The sequence below is a fragment of the Pseudopipra pipra genome, chromosome 8 (assembly GCF_036250125.1).
Source record: "Pseudopipra pipra isolate bDixPip1 chromosome 8, bDixPip1.hap1, whole genome shotgun sequence".
Taxonomy (NCBI): Eukaryota; Metazoa; Chordata; class Aves; order Passeriformes; family Pipridae; genus Pseudopipra; species Pseudopipra pipra.
The window spans coordinates 29,247,863-29,274,734 of NC_087556.1; the positions used below are offsets into that span (position 1 = coordinate 29,247,863).

The 26,872-nt window shown below is 39.6% G+C and overlaps 1 protein-coding gene across 15 annotated transcripts in view; it reads right to left on the bottom strand.

The window, feature by feature from the left end:
- The window catches only part of ABLIM1 (actin binding LIM protein 1), a 201,083-nt gene that overhangs the window by 37,674 nt on the left and 136,537 nt on the right, over positions 1-26,872 (bottom strand). For 14 of the 15 annotated variants that reach the window (XM_064663410.1, XM_064663405.1, XM_064663403.1 and 11 more), the window contains exons 7-10: positions 14,784-14,871; positions 10,154-10,212; positions 7,695-7,757; positions 1,002-1,079 (exon numbers count right to left, since the gene is read on the bottom strand). In XM_064663410.1, the coding sequence (XP_064519480.1) occupies positions 1,002-1,079; positions 7,695-7,757; positions 10,154-10,212; positions 14,784-14,871 (288 nt within the window). The remainder of the gene's footprint in view (positions 1-1,001; positions 1,080-7,694; positions 7,758-10,153; positions 10,213-14,783; positions 14,872-26,872) is intronic. The other variant, XM_064663409.1, reaches the window with a different exon arrangement.

Genomic DNA, 26,872 nt, shown 5'->3' on the forward strand with positions numbered 1-26,872 from the left:
AAAATAGCCTCAAATCTGTTTAGCTTTTACTTGCCAGATATAAACCAACACCTTAAACAAATGTAACCATAAAATATGTAGGTAAATTAACATATGTTATTTCTGTAGTATTTCTACCACAGTCTGTTAATGAGACACAAATATGTCTGGATATTCTTAATCCAAAATAAATAACTACACATATTTTTTGCAGACCCTGGTCTAAGCCACCATGTTGCCCTACAGACTGATTTTGAGCAGCAGTTCAATTTCATAAATGCTACAGTTTATGAAGTTGATATTACCAGCAGAATGGCAGTTCTCCAGGACATGCTCTGTGTTTTGATACCTGCAGTGTGAACACCTTTCACACATCAGCTAATTTTTGTGGTTGTTGAAATGCACAGAAGAAACAGAGTTGAACTCAAACTCAGGACTTGAGATTTGTAATTTTGGTGATTTTTCTGCATTATTATACATGCCACTGATACATTTCTGTGTCTTACATTACATTTTCACCCATATAGTTTCAAGGTTATCTATAAAATCAGTGATTCAGCATTATGGTTAGTTACATTTTTGATCTTAAATTCAAAACACCCTTCTTTTCACAACCAAAACATCCGACTTCTGAAACAGAAGGTATTGGATCAATCAGGCTTCTTTCAGTGTAGCTGACCCTCCTTCTGACATCCTGCAAGTGCAGACAGCAGATCTCTCAAAAACTGTGTATCAAAGTGCACAGATCTCCTCACATAACCCTTACAAAGCCAAATGACCCATCTGCCTTCTGTCCCCCTTCACATCATGGAGTGACTTCAAGAGATTTACTGTATCTTTCCAAGGGAAATGTCACCTGGAAAAGGCCTATTCTGCCCTCGAAGTCCCACAGTTATAAAAGCTACATGGAGAAATAATGATTTCACCACTAGAATGAAGGCACTGGCATCAGTGTAACAGTGATTCATTTCAGTGTGAGAATTTCATGGGCGAGCAGCCTATTCCTCAGAAGGAATACTTACATAGATAGTGTGGCCTGGAGAGCCAGGTATACTGGAACCTGGTCTGGAATAAATGCTTTCTGATGACGTTCTTGTAGGCTGAAAAACAAAAAGGAACTTTTGAAAGCAACCTGAAGCCATCAACATTGGTAATTTTGAGTTTAAATGAAGAAATCTGCACACATCTTGAAATTAACTGAATTTAGGAAAAAATGTCAACACAAATGCAAGCATTCTGGCAAATTTCACAATCTTGTGAGGCAAGTGGGCTTTTTTTTTTTTTTTTGGTAGGGGAAGGAGTGCTGTGAGAGGGGAAAGAGGTTTTCTAAATCAAACAATGTAAAAGACTAGACCGACAACAATAATGAACAAAATCAAACAACACCTGCCAGAGACACTGCAGGAGCCAAAGTACCATCCAGGATAGTCCTGCTGGTCATTTTAGCAAAACGTTAGTTCACAAACCACTAGAGGTATCAGCAGTTCAGCAGACAAAACTGTTGTGAGGAGCACAGCACATACATTATCACTTTCCAGGTGTTCAATCAATGGATTTCCATTATGAATACAGAACTGAATGCAGTCCTTCTAAGTAGAAGGACCTGAAATCCTTTGCTTGGAGCTGTTCCCTATATCTGCAGCACCATCAGGATGCAGCAGGGAAGTCAAACTGCTGGTTGAAATTCCATGATTCCTCATACTGCAAAAGTCATGATGTTTAATGACAACATCTGAAATTCATGAGAACAGTCCCACCCCTACAGAGCGATTGCTATTATGTTTAGTAGATTTTCCAACACTTTGTCAGATCTAAACAGACACTGATGCCCTGGGGGAAGTTTTGTGAGAGGAGAAAACTTATCACCGAGATGAGGGGATCCTGAAAACCTGATAAATTTGAAAAACATCTATTTGATCAAAAGTCACTCTGGCTATTGTGGCAACTACTCCTAACCTTGGCACACAGCAGACACACAAAGGTAGTCAACCATATCCCACTTGCAACTGAGAAACCATAAACAATTTTTGCTCCCTAAGTGGCTGCAAAGAACCAAATCCCGTCGAAAAGCAGTGCATCAGCAGATGACTCTGATGACACCAGTGCACTGGGATACTTCAAAGTCACTTGAAATTAAACCCTGGTAAACAGTCCTTATGTCATCAGCTTGTGACGTTGAGCTAAGGGACCTCCAGGCACACACTGAAGAGAAACAAGGCTTGACAGCCTGGCTCACTGATTTTATATAGGAAATACTGGAGTGAAGACAAAAAGGCTACCGGATCTTTCTTATCTCTAAGCGTACATTTCCTGAAAGGATTTTTCAATTGACCTCAGAGACTTTCTACTTTTAATTTCATAGCCAGGAAATCTATTGGAACCATCCATATATGAAATGTTGAAGACTGATTGTGGATCAGACAGCAGGCTTTCTCTGACTTCATTTGTGGAAATGAAATCACCACACTCAGAGAGCACCAGAGGAATAAAAGGCTTTGAGTATGTGCCACCAAAACCCGTGAAGATTAAGATCAAACAGAAAGCAGATGTGGCTGTGGACTGATAAAGTCACAAATACTCTCCAGAGCACATCTGAGAACACTTTCTCAGCTGGACCTTTACATGTTTCTTTTCTCTCTGTAGCTGCAAATTCCTACATCTCAAAAGGGAACAGAAATTTTTCAGCTGCCCTTAAGCTCCTCCCATGATGCAATCAAACCAAAAAATCCAACAACAACCACTTGTTTCATGGAAATGTTACAAGAATTAAGCTGGAAAATCTGGCTGGTGTTGGGAAACACTTTACTCCCCCTTCCATTCTTCCATTTCACTCTGTTTGAGTGGAGACACATGTAGCATTTTGCTGCAGTTGCTATGGAAAACAATTGTTTTCATTACAACAGAGGGAACAGTATTAAGTACTTGAGGTACTGTTAGGGGTGTCTCTGTTACCTTTGGCTTTTGGCAGACATACTTTAAGAGTTTTGTCTGCTCAATTCTCCATGCTGTAGGAAAACAAGTCTTAGAGGCAGTTATGGCTTCTTCCCATTTGGCAGGCCCTTTGGATCTTCTGTAATTGCTTCAAAAAACAAGAAATTTTCAGCCCTCAGCCCACCTCCTTAGTCTCACCTCAGTGTCACTGCTAAAAATCTTTTCATTTAAGGAAAATTCACTTGCATTTATCACTTCAGTGAATTTATTAAAAAAAGTTAAGACATCTTAAGAAGATAGTTTCAGCCATATCCTGTTAACAGCTTTCTTAGGTGCTCTTAACCCTGGAGTATAGGAGCAGTTGTCAGATGGACCTGCATGTTGTCGCACCTGTTCCTCATTTCCTCACTGTGTTTCTGCTCCAAGTTCCTCATTACCATCCCATTAATAAGGCCATGAGCCAGATATGACACCCTTTAAACCAGTTTTCTATTTTATGTAATTCTTTCTGTGTACATCAATTTTACCTTACATCTTCTGCAAAGCCCCAGACAGCCTGGGCAGGATGCCATCCTGCCATCCACTGCCTGAGCACACGCTGCTCCTTTCCTGAGGAGCTGAATCCAAGCAGACCTGGAACTCTGAGGTTCCTCTCTTACCTCCCAGTCCTGTATCTTGCTTACATTTATAACATAGCCTCAAAGACAGTGCATGAAAAAGGACTTCTACATCTACACTCACCCTTCCTGCCTCACTTTGCCCTATTTCTTGTTTTGAATTACACAGGCTGTTTCCATCACAGATGGCTGTTTCCTACTCTGCTGCTTCCCATATGGAATGGGAATCCTTCACAGCTTTTTCACTTTCCCCTAAAGACAACTGCATTGCACTTAAAAACATTTATGCTGCTTGCCTTAACAAACATGCACTAAAGATTCCTTGATAAAAGCTGTTCCTCTGGCATAATTTTAGTTGCTATGGTTGGCTCCCCTCCTAAGAGACCTGTAATAGCCCCTGACTGAAAATCTGTGACCGGGTATGGCTTTTATTAAATTGAACATTACATTTTCATCAGCATTTGAGAATCCCTGACCCTGTGTAACACCACTGTGACTTTTTACATTAAACAGCTGGCAAGAGACACGCTGGAGGTCAAGTTCTGTGTTGATGTAACTGCAGTAGGGTGTAAATTCCACCGTAGAGGGGAGCTGATCAGAGCACAGATAAATAACAGGAATAGTGGCTAGCCCTTATGTAACCTTTAACATTGGAGATGTGGAGATAACGTGAGCTTGTCTTGCACACATTAGTGGAAAAAAAACAGGTAAAGAAGAAGGAAACAATCTTTAATATGAACACAATAATTTAGAGGTATTTACTTCCATCACAGTAGCCTTCACTTGTTCTACACTCCCAGCAACCAAACAAGTTAAGCTGCCTTACTCCTTCTACAAACAGATCTGGAACATTTTTTGTATCATTGTTCTTTTTCTTGAAGGAAACAAAGTAGAGCTTTTCATAATGCCACCTTTGTGCAGAGAAATTTCAAGAAAAATTCTATTAAGAACTAATCTTTAATTTTTCTTTTCTTGTGGTACATGGCCTTTCTCCACTTTTTCTGAAGAGTCATCACTTTTTTCTTTCATCTTCCACGCAAATGGATGTAACAGTAGTAAATATATCAATATGGGATGTCTGTACCAAATACAGAAACTCTATGAAGTATATGAAAAAAAAGAAATTCAGTCAACAAAAAGTCATGCATGTCATTAAAGGAGCCAAAGGAAAAAAACAGATCACAAAGCATCTAAAGTATCTACAAGACTACTCAGTATTTCCCACTTTATCATAGAGTTCTTATTTTTTTTTTTGTTCTTCATTTCATGCATTTGACTTCAATGCAGAAGTTCTTTACCAGTTTCATTTGCAGACTGGCAGAGGTAATACCAACTGTCATGCTCATCCTCTTATGCTCACTGTGAATTGAGTGCTCAATTATCATATCACCCATGCATATGCCCCAAATTGATAAACTTGATATTTTAATATTGGACTGCAAAGCTTAAGATGTTCATCTGCATTTACCTCTGTTTGTCATGTCATCATGCATGGTGCACCATGTAAATAAATAACTTCTAAAAAAAAAAAGAAAAAGAAAGAATCGAGCCTAGAGCCATTCACATCATCCAAATGCTGCTACAATGTGGTGGCTCTGGCATTCTGAAGTACAGATGTTCAGCATCATGCTCTATAAAAACTTACAGGTGCAGGCAACCAGATCAAAACTGATCCCAAGAACATCTGGTCAAGTGGATGCACTACTGCTTAACAAAGGCATCGTCCCCATTTACAGTACCTGCCTTAATTTTTTGATAGAGTTCATTATGCAAGGCGGTGATAATAGCTGCAGAAGAATGAATATGTTTTCACTTAATAACACTTAACATTATAGCTTCAGCAAATTCTCTAAACCTCAGAAGCTACTTTAAGTGAAGCATGTTTGTAAATAAGCTATTAGAAGTTTAGGATGGAATATCTTCTATTTGGCTGAAATGACTTTGCAGCACCAAGGGATTTGGGATTTCTCAGTACAACACTTGTTACTCTGACTACCTGCTTCATCAATTGCAAGGTTTTGTAGTTATTTAGGACTTGGAACCAGAGTTCACAAAACATAGGCTTCCTACAGATTTCAGTAATTTCCAGTGGCTGTGTACAAGACCAAGAAAGCCCCTCAGTGTCAGAGCATTCACTGCGCCTGTCTGCTATTTAACTGTACCCTCCTCCTTACAAGGGTGTATCCTTCAAATGTATGCATTTCTTATTTCTCTGCACTATATATGCATCAAGACAAAACCAGTGAATGGGTTTAGTTCAAACTCACACAAACACAGATATTAATATGTTACAACTAATTTTTCTTTCCTTTTTAGGCACTAACACCAGAGAGGAGAATGAATTTTCAGCACGTAATCACTGCAGGTATGTTGGTACCAAACAAACTTTTACAAGACTACTCGTGCAAACTTAGCCTTCATCAAGAGTCAGTTAAGAACAAGATAGGAAAGAACAAGAAAATAAAGTGGGAAGTCCAGAACATAATGAATTCAACACAAGCTTCTCAGGAAATTCACAGGCTTTCACCCTACCATTTTCAAACTGCAATCTTCATGTAGATTCAAACCTTTGGCCCACCTTTATAGTAACAGCAATGATACTATCTTTGTGTCTACTCTGCAGAACACTTGAAGCCAAATTCTGCCTTGAGTTACACTTTGTAGCATCCACACATAAATCTAAACAGATTTTAGTACTGCCCAAATTTACACAAGAGGATATTCATCTGACCCTAAGCTATTTGTATCCCACACAGTCTACAAAGCAAGGAAGAGAACATTCCTTTATTTTGACGTGGGCTGCCCCTATTTTGCCTTGCATATTTTTCTCATACATTTGATAGGATTTGGTTTTTTAATCCTAAGGCTCCTGGATTTCAGCACTGGAAACTCAGGCTCATGCATGCTAAGCTGAATGCAAAAGCCACTACACTAGCCTAAAAGATGAGTGAAATGGTCCCACAGTTTGCTGTTCTTAGACTCCAACATTCAATTCCATAAAGCCTAGGACTGAAGAGACATTGCTCTCTTAAGAGCACGGATAACACAGGCTGTATTTTCTTGATACACAGATCTGTAGCTAGCAGAGAGTAATATTCAAGAGTAGTTAAGTGACTAAACTACTGGGCAGGACAGAGAGTACAGGGCTTGCATTAACCCCCATTTAATCACAGAATTGGATCCGACCATCTAAGACCATCCTGCAGACTGGATCTATCACACGCATCCTGCCCTGGCTGACATGTGACCACATCTACTTTGCAATTAGAGATGTGAAGGCCACATGAACTGACACAACGGAAATCCAGTGGCATGGACTCTCTCAGCTTGTCTGCCCACTAAGTCCATACCAGAGCATTCTGTGCTAAGTCCATACAAGAGCATTCTGACTTCATCACCAGGTGAAAACTACCTCAGGCACACCTGCATGCAGCACAGCCACACGTCCCCTACAGCAGACACACCTAATAAATAAGCACTGCCCTGAAGGAGAAGAAATGGAAGTGGGTGGTGTCTGTAAGTGCAAAGCAAACACAACAAAGTCTGAAAGTAGAAAGCTATTCCAGAATCAAGAGGACAGGGAAGACCTTGCAACTGAGATGTGGATGTGCGCCAGATTAGAGAGAGGCAAATGCTCTCAGGCAGCACATGGAATATGCCCAAACCTGGAATTTTGTAAATATTTTCTCAACTAAAGTATTCATGTGTGTTTGGTCGATATATATAAAAAAGGAACTGATTTAACTAATGGGATTTTTTTTCCTAAAAACATAAGTAATTGTTCATGGAAAACAATTTCTTTTTAACCATCGCTTTAAAGTCAGATGCTTTTCACCATTTTCATTTGCTTCATATTTGCACTCTGATTTTTTGTTTCATGAGAAAAACTTTCTGGAATACTGGAAGACCAATACTACAGCCCCCAAAAGCTCATCTGAACCTAAAAAAAATAAGTTAATTTTAAGCATTTCATTCAACAAAAAATGTGAGCATTAACAAGCAACACTGAAACAAGTGATGCAAAATACAGCGTCAGTGCCCATGGTGGCAAGTGATAGCAGGAAAGCTGTGTGGCAGGACTAGTAGCAAGTGCAGCAAATGACAATAATGAAGAATCTTCTCAGTAAAGAAGATCATTATCAACACTATGAAAACACAACAGCAAACCTCTGCAGAGCGTGGCCTGCGCAGAACCAGACTCTTTGGATAAAAGAACTCAGATGAGGAATGCTGTCATGAAACACAAAAGGGAAAAATGAGTGAAAAGGAAAGCAGTTTCCCCAGTTCAGTGGTTAAGCTCTTTTTTCAATCAAGTTACTAATATCTACTTGCGTTATAGTATCCGTGTTACTTACTGATCACTGCAGAATCATGAACAGCCAGACAGTTTTAAATAAACACCTAAACAATATACATTATGGTTGTTCTGTTTTCTGTTTGTTTTGGCTTTGTAATATTCCACAAGTATCCATGGGGGGAAGATCTAAAGCAACCCCTGCTTTAATGAACTCCCTTTCAGATCCTGACCAGCTAGAATGATGATTAGTTTAGATCACAATTCAGTCACTAAAAGAAAACAGAACTTGCTGAAAACTTCTGAAGTTACTTCAGTGATAAAAGGGCTTTTTGTTTTGTTTTGTTTTGTTCCATAGGGAAAGGAAACCCAGCAAGCAAATAGGCAATGGCACTGGCTTTTTGCAGAACCACCAGAAAATCTAGGCCTAACCCTGAAAGTGGCTATTTGTCAACTCAAAAACCAGGTTCCAATTCTCACATTAGGTCTAAATGTATGTCATAAGAAACTGAAATTCAATTAAAATACAATTCCTAATTTAGTGCTGACATGCTCAAATAGCACATAGTTCCCCCAGTTTTGTTTGTTTCTGTACCTACCTGTTTGCTACTTCCTTCATTTGGGTCAATAGAATGAAGCATGTGTCAAAGTCATCAAAGTGAACTCCAACTAATTTTAAAGTGTCTGACTTTGCACCAGAGTAGACAACCTGTGATGTAGTGTTGAAGCTAAAAATGCTCCATCTCTCAGCCAGCTTCAGTATGATGCATTTGTCAATGCCTTTTAAAGACATATTAAACCTCTGCATAGAATCTCTCACTCAGGAACAAGGCAACCTAGGATAGCTGTACTGTAACATTTCTCAGATGTTCCCTCAATACACCTTCTTTTGCTTCACTTTATTTTCCTGCAAGAACTCACTTAAAAAAAGCCTTGCAGGTAAATTAATTAATTTACTTCATTCACTTCAATTAAAATTAGCTGAGAGGGAAGAATACTGATGTGTTAGAATATGTGACAGAAAAAAAGGAAAATACTTGAGGAGGACTATGGCCACTTCCATGGGGAATGGAAGTAAACCAACTGATTTGTAAGGTCCAGCTGGAGAAGGTTCTCAAGGGCCGCAGTGTGGTCAGGAGTGCTTTGATAAGACTCCTGGGTCCGAGTGAAAGGAAGGTATTGTACCCCAACCATTTACCACAAAGCACAAGTGTTCTCACACTTAAGCATGGCCAAAACACTGTCAAATTTACATTCAAATTGTTAAATGAGGAAGAAAATCCAGTCTGGCATAATTTTCCATTTTCTTATGAAAAGTCAGCACAGAACAATGTGTGAATGCTGGATGGCACCTGCATTGATGTTAGGCCATTCTAGACAACATACCCATGAAGGGTCAATTATACTTTTTCCCACACTAATATGGACTCTGCACAACAAGAATTTATCTGCACATTACCTACGATCATCATAAATTCTCTGCGGGGAATGTTCTACAGACCAGTGTACTGGAATAAATGCTAAAGAAATGAATGAAACCCACAGAGAATACAACCCACAGGATACTGTAGGTATCTCCACACCAGTACCTCTTAGTTCCCCTGTCTGAAAGACGTTTTAGTCACATGAAGTCTCTAATTCTCACATCCTGACAAATTAGCAAAATTCAAGGGACCAACTGAGATATCAAAAAGAGTAAAATGTCCAGAAGATGAATTAGTGAATAAGGGCTTAGAATTGCCTGGTGCACACAAAAAGCCAGGCTCTAGCATTCATCAGTGCAGCATTATTGTCAGAATTTGATCCAGAAAGTTTGTCTGGATATGCTGAAGTGACTCCAAGGGTAACTGTGGCTCTTCTTGGCATTCAAATTAGGATCACTTCAGGTTGAGGTTTACTTGTATGGCAAAGGAAGAAGAGTTCATCTTGTCTAAATGCTACAAATAACCACTCAGAACAGGGGATAACTATAAAGCAATTACACAGATGTGCAAACCCACTAAAATATATGGTAGCATTTGCCCTGTTCATATCTTCTCCTTAAGAGTCTCTCTCACAACAACTGAGATATGAAATGAAGTGTCTTAGATACTTTGCCACGTCTGTATGTCAGTAAATGACACTATCTTTAAGGCAGTGCACTGAGACAGGTATGTGAAGGTGGTAAGCCTAAAAATCAGAGCAATACCTCTGAAGTGCCTCCACTGTATATTCTGCCAGAGTTGTGACAGCTATGTGAAAAAAACATGGAAAAAGTCACTCTTTTAAAAACAACATTCAATTATCGTGTGTGCAAAATGTATGGTGTGGCATTGCCATGAATTCAGCTTACCCGGAGCTTATCTTCTGTCTTAGTGGATTGCTTACAGTCGGGATGCCAGACAGTGGAACCTGAGGGAGGAAAGAAACCCATCTTTATTCAGAGCAAAGCAGATGACTTCTGGTTATGATAAGTAAGTTATGAAAGTGAATCACTTCATGGCATCAGGTGGTGAATCTGTATGAACTATGCGAGTAATTCACATTAAAGTCTAGTTTTTGAGAAATACAAGTGAAACTAAAAGATATTCAAATCCCTGGCATATCTACAGCAGCCTTGTCCTGGGGCTGCCAAAGCACTTTGCACACATTCTTAATTAAAACTCAAGCAGTCTCAAGTAGCAAGAGAGTCAGCGAGCACCAGCTGGAGGAACAGAAAGACAGAGGGTTCCTCTGGCAGGATGGAGACTAAGAGCAAAAGAACTGGGCCATGGTTACTTGATCTGTTCTCCCCTAATGTCCTACACCACATGTAAAAAGGAAATTCGGACTCTAAGTCCATGAGCAGTCGGTGTCATATTCAGTTACTGTAAAGTATCACTCAGATTACTTCTTCCCTGCACTTATGCAAAATGAAAAGCAAAATTAGAAAATTCACAACACAGCAGAGTCAGGGCTGTCTACAGGGCTGTAGAGGCCAGTAAGGCAGGTGGTGCAAAGCAGCATGTGAAAGAGCCTCTCCTCAGATCCCAGCACACTGCATATGCCATTGGCACAGACACCACTCCTACTCCTTTGCTCTGCAAGGTCAGTGGCACGTGTGGCTCTGGCATTTCCAGCTATACATCCTACTAAAAAAGTCAGGGCCTCTGCCGTTTGTTTCCCAAAATATGGGATTCTTTCATGCTGTAAAAATGGCTGTTCCCAAGGGCAGAGCAATGTTAGGGGCAAGGAGCATTTTCATCCCATTTCAGTTCTCCTTTGGAACAGAGTATAAAATGTGGTCACTGCTGGGAAGCTGCTGGTAGGTATCAGCCAAGTTGAAACAGAGCAAAAGCTAATGCTGGTTTTTAACACTGACTGCATCTGCAGTCAAATTCATACTTCACTCCAGTCACCACAAAGCCAACACAGAGCCTTGAACTATCTGCAGGGAGGAACATCACCTCTTCACTCTGTCCACAGACAAACCAAACAGAGCAGTCCAGGTCTCCTGCTGGTGACTATTAGCTCAAGTGCAGCCAGAGGAAACCCCACCCTCAGAGCCCAGGGGAGGTATGGGTCAGGGCCCCTGGAAATTTTGTTCTAATGAACCCTTACATGGCGTGGTACAGAAGTAAAGACCAGCAGGAGTCATTTCATTTCCCAGCAGTACACAACATAATCATCATCAGGAGACAGGAGAGAACGCTGTGACTCTGGATCAAGGTCTGAGATGTTTGGCTTTGAGTCCAAGCCGAGGAAGAAGAAACTGTGGGTTTGGCAGGGGGAAACCATCAGTCAACAGGGAGAAGCGTACCAACAGCCTTCTCTGTAAACAAACAGCAGCCTCAGAGCCAGGGCCCCACAGCGCCTGCCAGATCAGGAGACAGGCGTGCCCTGTCCACTCAGGAGGAAGAGAGTTCATGTTGTGAGTCCGTATCATGTTATAAGAAGTGATCTGAGTAACACTTTACTGAACATGACACTTATTGCTCAAGGATGAGCTAAGACTCAGAAGGTTTAGGTTCAACTCTCAAATCCAGCTTTGAGCTTCTTTCCTATGTGGCACTGAGAAAAATGATCCCTATTCCTCTGTGCCTCACTGTTACATTAAGAGTTGGAGTTGATGATCTTAGAGGCCTTTCCAATTTTAATGATTCTATGATTCTTTCCTATTAAACTATCCCCAGTATCAAAGAAAAAGCTGTCACTGCATTTTGGGCAGTATTTATCACGAACTGGCACAATTACAGGGACACCCCAGGAGAATGCTGCAGCTGCTGAAAGTGAACAAGAAATGCAAGTCTGGATGTCATTTTCATGGTGAAATTTAGCTAATGGTTGTGAGTTTTCTTCCACAAAATGATAAGAGATTTGGAAGATGTGAAATTTAAAAACTCAAATCAGATAGAGCAGGTTAGGAAACTAAATGTAAGTATTTTTCATGATCTATTAATCCAAACATGCCAATCTATTTTGAAATGCTTGGAATGGTGCAGATTCTCAAGCTGCATCGCTCCTCTTTTTTTTCTACCAGAAACAGTTCAGCAAATTGTACTTATTCCCATTCTTAATATATGTTTGTTTGCTCACTTGGCAAAGACCAACTTGTTCATTTATTGTTATTCATAGCATGTTCATTTATTCAGCTTTTTACTTTGCATGTACCATTATTTCAACATCAGCATCCCTCTAAATACTGGGCAATATCCTAAGCTCAGCAACAGCCTTCTGGGCAGTCCATATAATAATATAATAATGTATTACCAGGTACTCAATGGGAAAGAGAAAGTTTCTGGCGCTGCTTCTTTCTCATTTCTTGTGTGTTGGAGAAGTGCCAAGTCAGAGTGCTTCTGACTTGTTCAAACTATCCTTAACACAGAAAGCCCCAAGATAGACAGCTTGGTTTTCCATGTTCTCCTTTTGCATATTTCCCACACATTTCTAATAGAAGTTTCTACCACAATCCTGCCAGGCTCCTCTATTCTACAAAGCAAATACCAGCAACAGTGCTTTCATATCCTGGGGAGAGGACAATTAGAAGTGAGATGGAAGCTGCATACTTTTATGTATTTTATCAAAAATGTGATTTTAGTTCTAGCTTCACTGTTGTGGCGTTGTTATTTTTAATTCAGAGAAATGCTTGGAATGCTGTTATTCTGCACCCTAGAGTAAATTATTTGGATGGAGTCAAGATATACATTTCAGCTGAGAGCTCTGCACAGGAAAGGCTTTTGGGTCCTCACACTTAAAAGTACACTGAATTCAGCAAGGAAAGCCTTGGCAGGACAGTCTGGAGCACACTCAGAGATAACACTATTTAGTCAGAAAACAGATTGTGAACAATAAAGCAATTTGGGCTGCTCCTCCCCTGAGACAGAGTGAACACAAAGAACACTGATTCACAATCACAGAGAGAGAGATACAGCTAAAAAGAGAAAAATAGCAGATGAGGCAGCCAGGTTTCTCTCCTCTCCCCTAGCACCCAAACTTGGACAGGACAAAGTCTAGCCTAGTTTAAGTAGAAGCAATGCCTTCTGTCTTAGTTTGACCTGTAGAAACTTACCCCAGAGCCTGCCCAATCAACCTGAACTCCCACTCTCTGCTGCATTCGGACAAACGGCATCAGTCGCAAACAGTTGTTATCAATAACAGCAAAGGATGAACTGATGCTCACCTCAAACTCTGCCTGTACTTTATCACACCATGATGTAAGGAAACTAAGAAGATTACTGGTTGCCAGATGTTGTAACTGCTGCTTTCAAATTAGTCTTTTCAATTTGCCATTAGAAAGCAGTACTTCCTACCCAGCCCTTCCTGCAGCCTCTCCTTGCTCCTGCAATGCAGAGCTGCTACACAACTTGACATCCAGTTCTGTGCACAGCTGGAATAAGATGACTAAGGTAAAAGGTCAGTGAGAGATGAGAGAGACGGACTACAAGGGAGGGCAAACTACAAAATAAAACAAGTTAGCTTCAAAGGAATTCCTTAACAATATTATCTTATTTTGGAACTCCTCCAGAAAGAATCTCTCCTCAGGATTTCAAGAGATGGCTCCATTCACACACTCATAATTTTTTCACTATTTTTCTACAGTCCTTTTCAGGTAGAGCAAACAAGTTTTCTAACCTAAGAGCAATATACAAAACCCAACCCTTTTTCACTTTGATTTCTGGTTTACATAAATGGGTATTATACATTCCTGTACCAACATTAATTAATACTACAGCAAGTAATAACAATAACTGTAGCTTAATACTTAATGGGCTACATTCTCCAAGAGTAAGTGGAATTCAGATCAAGGTTACTTTTCAATCAAGGAAAAGATCAAATTCGTTTTTATGTGAAAAGATCATGAAAAAAACAAGCTTGGCAATACCTGGGAGTGTGAGACTGTTAACAAGAAAGAGGAGATGGAAATAAACATTCAAGAAAGAAGTGACTGTAGAAAGACATAAAAATAAAGTACACAGGAATAAAAAAAGAGACATGACCAGATAGAAGGGCAAATACAATTAAGAACCAGAGGAGATACTCTGTCAATGTGCATGAGGAATGAGACCTATGTGGCTCAAAACAAACTCACTGCAGCCTCTGGAAATTTTTCTTTTGCCTTTTAAAGTTTGGAGTGTGGTCCAGAAGAGCACAGAAACGGACCAGAAGAAATCAGGGGAAACCCCTTCACTTCCTCTGGTATCTCCTATACCAGTGTGGGTGCTGAGCCATCCACGGCATGTGAAATGCTGAGGCAGCCTAATAAGTTTCATTTTTGCTACACAGCTTTAGCAAACACAGTCTGCCTCAGCTGGGGTGCAGAGTCACTGCAAAGCCACAGTTATGACTGCCTAATATAGCAAAAGGGTTTCAAGTGAAAAAGTATGAGAACATGAATTTATTCCTCTTCGGCCATATTACATGGAGATTGTTTATAAACTCCTGAGGTCTGTGGTAGAAAAATTCCAAAGTCTGATTTTCCTGTTTTGGAATGGAGACATCCTTACCTTGCAGATACATTTCTTCTCCTTCTGTGAACATTTGGTTGCACCTGCTGCATCGTGCACAGCTTGGATGATAATGCTTGTCACCTGCCTAAAGAAAAACAAAAAAGGGACATGAGGGACAAACGCATTGCACTGCTTTGTGACAGACCACTATTTGCAAACAGACCATTGTCCTTTTTCTTCCAGTTCACCTGTTATGCTACAACATTGCCCTCATGATGTGACAATAGTGATCAGAATGTAAGCTCTGCCATACTGCTTCAGCCCTGAGGTCTGTCCTGTCCTCAGCAGAGGCCAGCAGCAACTATGTGGGAAAAAAGACTGTAAGAAACAAGACAATACAGAAGAGCCCTTCCTCTTCCCACCTTCCTATTCAAGTAATCAGTAGCTTAAAGTCTTCCTGGCTAGGGGCTACATCAGAATGTATCTGTTTTCCATGATTTGACAAACATCTTTTTAAATCTTCATCTCTCTAAGAGTCCAAGGCAATGGATGTCACACTGCAGTGAGATACTTGTGTAAACCTGCTGCCTTCTCATTTTGTCAAACAGCATGTTTTCTCAACTGCTCCATTGTTACAGAAGAATTTAGACAATGAATGATTTTTCAACCTGCCATTTAATTCTTTGGCCTTCTTCCCAATACTGCTGATATGGCATTAATGGAGAGAGGTTTCTAGAGCCACTTCTGGGACTATTAACTTGATTCACAGATGCCTGACTCCAGAAGCTACACTAGCACAGAGAGCTTGAGCTGAATTTGAACTACTTTATAAAGATGCTAAATACCCTAGATCCTGTTACCCAAATCCAAATCCACTGAGTCATTCATTCTCTTAAATACATTGACACCCATAATAGGCAAAGCTGATCAGATTTCAGGACTATAGGGACAGGAAAAATCAAGGCCCAAATATTAATGTGAATTCTTTTCCTTAGGAGACCAAAGCAATCAATGCACTGGCTTCCTCTCATCAGAAACTAAGCGCACAATGTCCACATCAGACTTTTTAATTGAAAAAGAATTAATCCTACAAATACTGAATAGTGACAAGTAATGCATTCTAAAAGGTTTTAAAAATTGTACCTGACTTTCCAAACAAGTTAACTTCAAATCCTTTTTCACAAGGATTCACAGAATATTCCCTATGCACTGAGCTGTGATTTGAAAAACATATCTGTTTACTCTATAGCTGACTTGTTAAATGTCATCAAAACCATTTCCTACCTCATTATACTTAGGACTATAATATTACTAAATTCAACCTTTTGTTATGTCTATTGAGATGAATAATGACATATTTTTGGTTCACGTCTGACATTGATTATACAGGTTTACTATTTAAAAGTATTTATATGAGAGGATGAAGTGTATGGGTTTAAGTACCTGACAGCTACCAGAAAACCAACTCTACCACCCACCCTTTCTATAGGAAAAGCCACACCATTTAATTTAACAATTCCCATTCAGGAATTTCAACAATACAAGGCCAGAGAAGAGGGCTCAGTGTGCTGTTAGTTTAGCCATACATTTCACTGCTCAGTTGCAAAAAACCTGCACTTCTCTTACTCAGATCCTGCCTCTGTTGGCAGAATTCCTGCTTCTTAGGGGCAAAATCCACCAAATAGGGAGACTAATGTGATTTAGGGTTTTTTGCACAGCATATTTAGAGCTACCAGACAAAAAAAGGTCTCTGATAAAAGGGAGAATGAAAAGTCACTACAAAATATGCCTACACGAGGAAGAAAAGCTAATGAGGGAGAACTGATGTTTGACTTGAAGCAACAAACCCAATATTGAACTGAGAGAGAAAAACACAGTTAATGCTCATTCTCTTTTTTTAATTTTCATTACTGGCTGTCCTCTTCATCTCTCACTCTCTCTAGCAATTATTTAACCTCTGAGCCATCCCATTAGTTTCATTCAAGACTGGAATTTAAGAAAAAGAAAATTAAGAATGTCCAAATGTATCTGAAACTTAACACTGGCATCAAACAACAACTATTCTTACCTTGAGTGCAAACATGCAACAAACAGCTACTTTATATATATATGTACTTTATATATATATATATAAAAATAGCTGTGGATATACATACATACATACATATATATATATATATGCCACTTCAGGCTGTGAATATTGAAGAGGATTCAAAGATAGACCTCCAGTTCAGATAACTCATCACTCAGCAGATACAGACACCCTCTTCTGGATTTTCTGCCTCACGCAAACAATATTGCACGTACAGAGGAACAGCAACTCTATCTGTGTTTGGCAAAAAAAAATAATCCTAACTTTTGAGCATTCCTGAAGTTCTTCAGCAGAGTGAGGCCCACAGAGTTCCTTGTTATGAGTGATTTTAGACTTATTTGATTTAAAGATGATGGCAAATCTGATGTCTTGGGAACCGCTCCCAGTTAATGAGAGATAAAAAATTCCCAAGAAGGCTGAATCACTGCCAAAAAGGATCTTCTCCAAAGAGGAAGACAATAATTGAAAAACAGATTTGAAATAATAAAACAGGAATCTTTTGGGGAGCGGGGCCTCTGACTGTGTCATGAAACAAAAGAATATCTCTGCAGCATAACTGTGTCACTTAACAGAGCTCAAATTTTAGTAAGTACATGGCTTTTTCTGAAATAAAATTTGTACTTTCTCTAAAGATATTCAGCAGGGTAGCTAAGGAGCTACACAGTCTGAACTGGAAGAGTACGGGGTCTGTTATGTTATTTTAAATTAACCTTTGAGATATCCTGTCTGGGATGGGATTGTGTTCTGTGAGATGCTTACCAAATTCCCAGACATGAAGGACTGAAACTTTCCATTGTCAGATGAAGTAGATTTTATAAAGATACAATTCCCTGCCAAGTACCCTGATGCTCAACTAAGGCAATGTAGTTTTAAGAAGGGTAGTTATGATCCAGTAGAGATATCTATAGTAGAGAGGACCATGGCATGTGGACAAAGAAAATCACACATTCACACGGGCACAGTTTCAGCTTCTGTTCTTCCAGTCTGGCCTTTCAGGTGTGGTGGTTTGGGTTTGAGTTTCTTTTGACTTTTTGTTTCCTTGGCTTTGTTTGTATGTCTTTCTTTAGAAACAAGGCCATGTTGCACCTATGTTTTAAACAAATGATGCATCTCTTTTTTATAAGCAGAAGGTGCCAATCCTTTGGGTTTTCCATAGCTGCTCTGACAGTCATATCACAGGCTTCTGAGCTTCCTGTTCCTTGTTTTGGAGTCAATTCATACTAATTTTGATAAGTTACTTTTACTATCATGATCCATACTTTGTCCTAAAAGAGTCTGTATCCAGCCCATCTAGTGCCAAAATTGAGTCTTTCACTTGTCATTATCATATGATAAACATTCCACTTACTTTTCATCTAACCAAAAAGTTTTTTATGAGGATCTTTTAAGAAAGGGAGCCTGGATTCAAGTACTCATCTGTTAATTGCTACAAGCAGTTTACATGGTTTTAAAGCTATTATATATCCTATTAAACTATTTATAGGATAAACAAATCCAGAATTCATCACATTATTATGTGTAGAACTGTGGCCTCTCTGAAGACTTTTTTCCTGGAAAAACCTCTTATATTAAATGATGTAAATCTGCCATCTCTTCAAAGCAGGCAGAGATCAATTTCAAGTTTATCGGGTCTGAAACAACTGGCCAAATTTTAGCCCAGTGTGATGACTGAACACCACACCCCAGATAACACAACCCTGCAAAGTCTCAGTGCTAACACACCCTGCACTGGAGAGGTTTGTGGGGAGTTACACACCACAGCTGCTGCAGATGTTGTTGAGCACTTCCAAAAGAGTTTCATGAGTTTTCAGCCTCAGTAACGTTTCTACAATTCATGAGTGGGAGCCTTTCTACAGTGAATATCCACTGGAAAACATTCTGATCTCAACTAATTCAGAACTAATCTTGCTATGCCTGACTTGCTGTGATCATCTGGGAAAATGGTTGCCACAAATCAGTCATTTATAATGTATTAGGAAAACCTTTTGGATCTACAAGGCAATGAAATATTCACACTTTTTAGACATCTGCTTTTGCCCTTTTAGGGCTACTAAACCTTCATTAAGTATGTCCAGTGTTCAGCTTCCTGTGATGTTATGCTGCTGTGCTCTGAATTATAATATTTGCATCGCAATCCTCACGGCAGTAACAGGTGACATAAATTAAGTGCACATCTGCCCCAAGCATTCTTCAGCCAAGGTGCAAGAGGGTTAAAGATACTTGCCTAGCTCTCCTCACCCCTTCTCAAGTTCACATCCAGAAATCTTTTGCAGTTAGCTGTGCTATACAGCCACTAGGTATTGATTTACCATACTGTTTATGATCCCATCTGAACTATTCCAGATTTGGTTGAGGTTTTCAGGGCTATACAAACCATCAAGCACAAACTGTGACCCACACCTTAGAGGACTGTCCCTAAACTAAGATTGAGCAAGCTAAATTAATTGCTGTAAATACTTTGATTTTGCATAGCTAGAAGTGCTAAAACCAACCACGATAATACTGAAAATTTTTACTGTCCCTTTGTATACAAATTCTTAAATGGAATTGGATGAATTGACAGCAATTTATTGTAAAGTGAAATATTAAACTTGTATGTTGCTGTCACTGCTTATAAAGTCTTTGTTAAATCACCTGGCACTTGAATTAGCCCTAGAAGCAAAGAACATCAGTTATCAATTTATAACAATATACAAGCTCTTCTGACTTTCCTATTTATCTTCTACCCACACTGACAAATCTAAAATAGGTTCTCAGATTAAATCCCATTTGTACACAGTAGACAGAAAAATTAGATTAAAAAAAGTAGTAGTATGTACTCATTTACCAAACATTTACAGAGCCTTAGACTTGCAGAATGAATGAACAGTAGCCAAAGGTATACTGTAAGCATAATTATGAATGCACCTGTATGGATGCTAAATTTGAGTAACCCCATGGCTAAATTTGAGTATTTTTCCAAGGTTCTGCAAGTCTCACTGATTGGTGACTGACCACCAATATATGAGATTTATTTTCTATATACTACTAAATATATATACTATATGCAATATGCACATTACATGCATGTTCATGCAAATAAAATAGCTTCAACACTAGATAGTATTAAGGTTGTATTCATCCTCGTAATTTCAAGACTTACAATGAAATCAAGTCTGCAGCAACACTGAGCTTCAGTCTCCCAAATTACAAAGCAGGTTAAAAAACATTCAGTGTCATATATACACTTTGGAAAAACACTACCAAGGAAAACCATTACAGAAATTTATTCTTCCTGACCAGTCCCAAGAATAAAACCATGTAACCACCTCTCTAAGGCTTATGAATGACAGCTGGAGATTCAGTAACCAGGATTCATGGATGATGGGCTACACAGGGCAGCTGGGTGTGCATATTCTGCAGAGGCCATGTCACAAGTAACGAGCAAAAGTACAAGCTCTATTATGTATTATAACAATACCAAGACCTATAATAATAGTTGATATTGAGAAACTAAATTTTTCGTTGATCACCTTTTGAAACTCAGCAGCTTTAAATTTTCAGCCTTTTTCCAGCATGCTATTCTCCTAAATGACTGCAAGTTGGACATACAAGCCCTCCTTAGCTGATTGAACCATTTTAAAAGCCTCTGTGTACTGTTTACAGAGGGCTTTGAAGGCTCTCTCTAATGGGAGGGGTAATGACCCTGCACAGTTGTGTGGAGTGAGAAAGGTTGCACAACACAGCCACTGCCTTACACCCTGCCTGCATCTCAGCTTAAGAGACCTCTTGCTGGGAGGTATTTGAAGCACCAGTTGAACATCAGGCACTGAGCTCCTGTACAAGCCCTTCTAACACTGCTGATGCTCCAACCTCTTCACAACACACACAACACTCTTTTGCCTTCACGCTGTGGACCTGCTGAAGTCAGCAATGTACTGTCACTCATAGGTGTCACAAAAGGCAGTGGTGGGTATTGCAGGAATTATTCCAACCCAGGAGCTGCAAATAAAGCTGTAGACAAGCTGACACAACATGCCCCAAAAACCCAGCAGAAAAAGTATCTGCATTGAGCTCACATGCAGCATTAACCCCATGGCAATAGTACTTCAAAAGCCAGGGACTGTATTTTCTGAGTCCAACCCCTCTGCCCCCACTTCCCACAAGATTACCTTTTATTCTCTGACTGCTTGTAAAGCTATAGTCTGATTAAATAAATGTTTTCCTCTTTGGTGAATGTGAGAGTTTAAGATTTCCTATTACTCATGCCTTCAGTTCTGTCCTTCCTTCCAGAACAACAGTGAACAAGAGCCAGAGAGAACAATAACAAGAATCCCACTAGGAGACCTCACATGCCAGTGGGTCTGGTAGAGGAAGAACTAATTACCAACAGACATGTTCTGCTGGCCAAAGGACACAATTAAGTGCATATTTGTTGTGTTACATTTGCACAGCTGCATTCGCTCACTCTCCTTTCAAAGATACCTTAGCAGTCACTGAAAGCAGTCACCTGACAAACAGCTACTAAACATGTACAAAGCTTTAATTTTCTAATACTAATTAAATACTACAAAAACTATTACGTAGTTGAAAGAGTACATATAAGAGCAAAAGCAGTCCCCTCTTTGCTTTTTTTTTTAACTTTTATGAACAGGTATACTAGGCCCGTTTGATGAACAAACCTATTCAAATATTTATTTCTACTATGATTCTGAGGAGAACGACCTGATTTCTTAACTCTCTTAAGGACTAAGGAGCAGCACAAAGAATAATTCAGACTCATCTTTCAAACCCCTTAAGGAATGTCATGAATTGTAAAACAGGAACTGTGGCAGTAGCCTACCATTTTCCAGTGAAGCTTTATTTTAATTACTTGCAGAGGTCACAGAACCTTCGACCCTGTTTGATGTTCAGTGTAACATCAAATTCCATTGTTTCCTTCTCTGCAGGCTTCTGTGATCTCACGAGTGGCTGGAACAGCATAAACACTCTGAAGACCAAAATTTGCTTCTAATAACATCCTGACCCAAACTGTCCACTCATTTTTCCCAGGCTCTTATCTGTTTAGCAAGTCACTACAAATATCTGTGCTCAGATACAAAAATAAAAGTGCAGGTCCTCTGCTTCCAAAAGATTTCAGAATCTACCATAATGTTCTCTACTACTACCAAAGGAAGGAAAGTGTAATAAAATTGAAAAAATTCTATTTAAAAAAATTTTCTTTTTTAATATGTATCTTTAAAATTAGGACCTTCTAAAGCTGTTTTTTTACATTACTGTCACAACATCTCAATAGAAACAGCTCTCAGGACAGCCTCTGCCTCATTTCAACCCAAGAGAGGATGTAGCAGCAGGAAGCAGAGCTCACACTGGCAGTTCCCAAGCTGATGGAGCTGCAACACACCAGACTGGGGCAAAGTGGGAAATGGAGCGTGAGGCCCTGACTGTAAATCTGAATGACAACATGCCTGCAAGAGACATGGAAGACCCTCAGAGCCTTGCACTGATTGCTGTGCTGCCTTGGGTAAGACAAAACAGCAGCTGCCCTGCTGTTATGAACACTTGCACTGTTAATTCATGCTCAGATTCTGATTTTATACAAAAATACTTCCCACCATTCCAACAGTGACCACCAGTGTCATGCTAGTATGTTCCTTAATGGATGGACTGTAATAAACTTTGAAACTTATTAGTGTTAATTCCATAGGCACACGATATTGTTACACACATTAGCTGCTGCTCTTTATAACAAAGATGTGAGTAATGATTCAGGCTCAATCCCCAACTGTGCAACTGCTCTACTGTCATGAAGAAACAGTCCTTATGACAGCTGAATATCAACTGGACTTACTTCAGTAAGAGCCTAGCAGTTACTTATGACTGCACTGTCAGCTCTGCTTTGAGTTCTTACTTTCCTGCAACACCCAAAGTTGAGCAAACTGCACACACAGGTGAAAGGTTTAACTATCAATTATGGTCTTTATGGAGCTGTTCATTCTGTCTCTATGGGGCAAATCCACCTATTGCTACACATAGGGCCAAAGTTAAGAATTTGTTACCTACACAGTTAGCAGCAGGAGGTCAGTAAAAAGAATTCCATCAACTAAGAAATGTACCCACTATAGCACAAAGTGACTGGTTAGAATTCTGTGGGCAGTACAGAGGAGCAAAGCAATACCAATTTATTACCTACTGCCAGGATTTTTAACAACATCTCTGTTAGGATCTTCAGTTAGATTTATGCACAGAGAAACCTGATCCTACTAACTGAACATGTAGTTAATCAGAAACAATCCAGAAGAAATATATGTACTACATTTTATTAAGTTCCATTCTAATCTAATTACCATATAAATCTGTGAATTTATTGCTTTCATTACCTTTATTTTAGGTACATATGACGGCAAGATCCAGCACCCACCATAAAATTTTCTTTTAAAGCCTGTTTATTGCAAAGATTATTTTTTTAATTTTGAAACTCCTCAACAGCAAGTATCTGACAAGGCCTGACACAAATCCCTCCTCTATTTCTTCACAATGCTGGAATAGGTCCAGTTCATAACTACAGGTGTGGACTTTCTATACCTTTTGTAATCTTTAGGCTTCACAAACATTCGATAACTAAACATTCCTTTAACCTGTATGCATTCTGTCCAGCATGATTTCTGCCATGAAAAGATACTTCAGAAAGTGAAGGACCTGATTACAGCCACATTCATATTGTTGGATTAGTCTGTCATTAGAATGATCCAGCAAAGCTACTTTACAGTACCTTCACCATAGTGCCAAGGGCCTTTTCAAACAGCCTAATACTGGAATAAGCTGAGATTTTGTCTCCACCAGCCAGCAAAACACCTGTGCTGGCTCCCAAGAGTGCTGTGTAGGTGTGCTGAGCTGCACAGCTGAGTGACCAGCCTCTGCAGCACAGTGTTAAAGCCCTTCCAGACACAGCTTCCAGACTGCTGAAAGCAGAGCAAAGCCTTTAGCCTGGTTTGCTGCTGAGTGTTAGTTCAATGGCAAGTCAAGGGACTGCAGGGAGTCCTGTGAATGGATTATGTACTGGATGCACACAAGAGGCAATCTTTCACAACACCAGGAATCTCCCACTTTCCGAGTTGTCTTCATGCTTTCTTTCATTGGGTGATAACAGGACCACTGAGTTATCAGGAATATGAGTTCAACAGTGAGGCATAACTTTGTTGCTTCTTTTAACTCTCTGCATGAAGTGACTGTTAGTCCCTCAACCAGTTCCTCTGGCTGGGCTTCTAACACAGAGCTTGATATATGTGCATGAGCAGATCTCATTAACTGCAGCTGTATTTGCAGTGATGCAACAGGATGGGAAGGAACATGAACAACTATTACTAGTCTTTCAAGGTATTACTAGTTTATTTCATTAGAAAGAACCTTCTCAGTCAGTAGAACTATAGCTGACTTCACCTTGCTGAAATTTAGCTAGAGAAGTCAGTAACAAGCCTCCTCTATATCTTAAAAAAAAGCCAAAACAACATAAGTATACAATAAATCAGAAAGTTTTGCACCTGACAGCAGGTAATAAACACTAGACCTCATCCTAACATAACAAACTTTTCACCAATTCTAAATATTAGCAATTATCTCCACTCTGATCATGATTTGTTTGTGTATACAGACAAACAGAAATAAAGAGCAGTGTTGGATATTCACATATAATTATTCATGCATGTGGAATTTGAAAAAAACCCAACATATTCCAAGATCTTAAAGTAACCATAAAAGGAAAAACCCTACAATTTTTAAGACACCCTGCTGAATGTCCCAAATTCTGTGTTCTAAAATAGAAACAAAAAAATTATCATGGTCCATATGTCTGATGCACAGAAAAATCATAAGAAATGTGATAATACTAAATGAAAAAAAAAAGGCAATGACTAAGTTGTTAAATTAGAAATAAATATAACAAATAAGAAATCTAAATTTACCAAAGAAACAGTTAGGAACAGTATATTTAAAGATAATGAAAATCTTTATTAAAACATGATGTGAAAAACCCCCAAAACCCCACAGATCAGGCTAAGATTCCATGAGAGCTGTAGATGAAAAATGATGAAAGACGACACAGAAAAGGCAAGAGCATTCAGGACATGTATCTTTAGGGTCTGTATTTGATGATGCCAAAAGATATATATTTTCCTGTTTGATAATGTTTATTGAGCAAGATTTTTTTAAAATGGTGTTTGCCATGAGTCCAGATTTACAAATTAGGAGACCTGTATAATTTGAACTCAAAGAGTCTCAAGAAAACTATAGCTAGACAGTTCTCTGACAGATGGCTCCGCTAGCAGGGGAGACTCTGCTGAGCCAGATACCTCAGCACTTACTTCCTTCCACCCACAGCATGAGGTACTGCTGGCCAAGACTAGAATAAAAAAAACCTTTCCTGATAAGTCTGCTGATGACTCAAAGGCAATGCCTGTTTAAGGTATCTAAACCGAGCAAGTATGTTTTAGTAGTCGTACGTAAAATGCCTGCAAACCGAGAAAGCAGGATCCTGTGAGACCGAGGGCTCTGTTGTGGGCAACAGCAACTGATAGAGGCCACTGGGGAAAACTGTTAATACCCTTCCAGAAAATGCTCTCAGAGTACCTGAAAGGGCTGGGTCTTTTAATGTATCATTTAATGTATACAAAGAATATGAAAGAAAAGCAGAAAAACAGTTTTGCTTTTGACTACAGATACTGCAACATCACCATTGCAACATCAGTTGTGAGCGCGTACGTGGGGATTTACAGGAGAGAGTTCAGTGGAGAACCATCAACACAACGTGAGCCTGGGTCCTGAGGGACTCAGAGTCAAATCATTATTCAGGGAAAGGCTTCAGAGGTGACTAGATCACAGTGACAGGCGATTAAAAGCAGAGAAGGGAGGTAATAGCAGGAAAGAGCATGAGCTTTTCAATCCCATTGAAAACACTGTGACATCATCAAAAAGCTGAAATTAGACGAATTTAACCTCAAAATAAGGTGAAGTTTCTAAAAATCAAGGGTAATTTAAGCAGCAAGAGGGAAAACTTTTGGCCTTATAATCACTCTACAGCCTTCATGATAGGATAATTTACCAGAGGATAAGCTTTAATTTGGTTTCTAGGGAAAAGTGCTACAATTTTGAAAAGATAAGGTCAAGCAAGATGACTTCAGCAGCGCTTCTGACCTTTATCTATTACAATGGGCATTACAGAGAGAGAAGCTTTTACACATACATCAGGCACCTCCTAGGGAGCACAGGTTACACTGGAAAAATTTCCAATTGAGTTAAATCAGTTCACTGAGACCTGTCCTGGCTAAGCAGCAAAATTCCTGCTCTAGCAGGGGCTTTGTGGCTACAAGGCAGCTTTGGCTGATCTGGTTTGTGGTTCACTGAGACAGTTCAAGTGCAAGGCCAGAAGTTCTGGGGTTGGATATGCTGTATTAGCACCAAAATTGCTACTGACCCTGATAGCCCAGCACTGTGACAGGGCTCTGTGGTATGGGGAAGGTTGGGAAAAGAGCCCAATGTGACACTAGACAAAACTCTTGCTAACCAATTGAGTGGGCAAGTGCAAAGCACTTTCTAACTGGTTAAGCAAGTGAGACCTTGGGGATTAAGCAACTCATTCTGAATCAAACTAATGCTTGCAGCAGAGCCAAGCAGAGAACTCAAATTCTCAGACTCCCAGCCCAGGTCTAGCCCGGCTAGACCTCCATGTAGCACAGCACTAGATCTAAATAACTTGCCAATTTTCTTGTTCATCTAACGCAGAACTGTCTTTCCACTTGTCTGTCAGAGGGATGTTTCAGGATCTGTGCAAGCCTTGGCATGCAATTTAGCAAAGTTTGGGCTCCATTCTGATATCTGCACTCACTTCAGAGGGAGTGTCCCAAAAACAACAGAGAAATAAAAGTTGCAAGGGCCAAAGGAGGGGAGAAAGGAACTAAGCATGAGGTCAGACACAGTACATCCACAGCAAATAACCAGAGAACAGAAAACAAAAGTAGCCTGTAAGAAACAAAGTAGACAAGCAACACTCAATTTATGCTAGTTTGTACATGGTAGACTC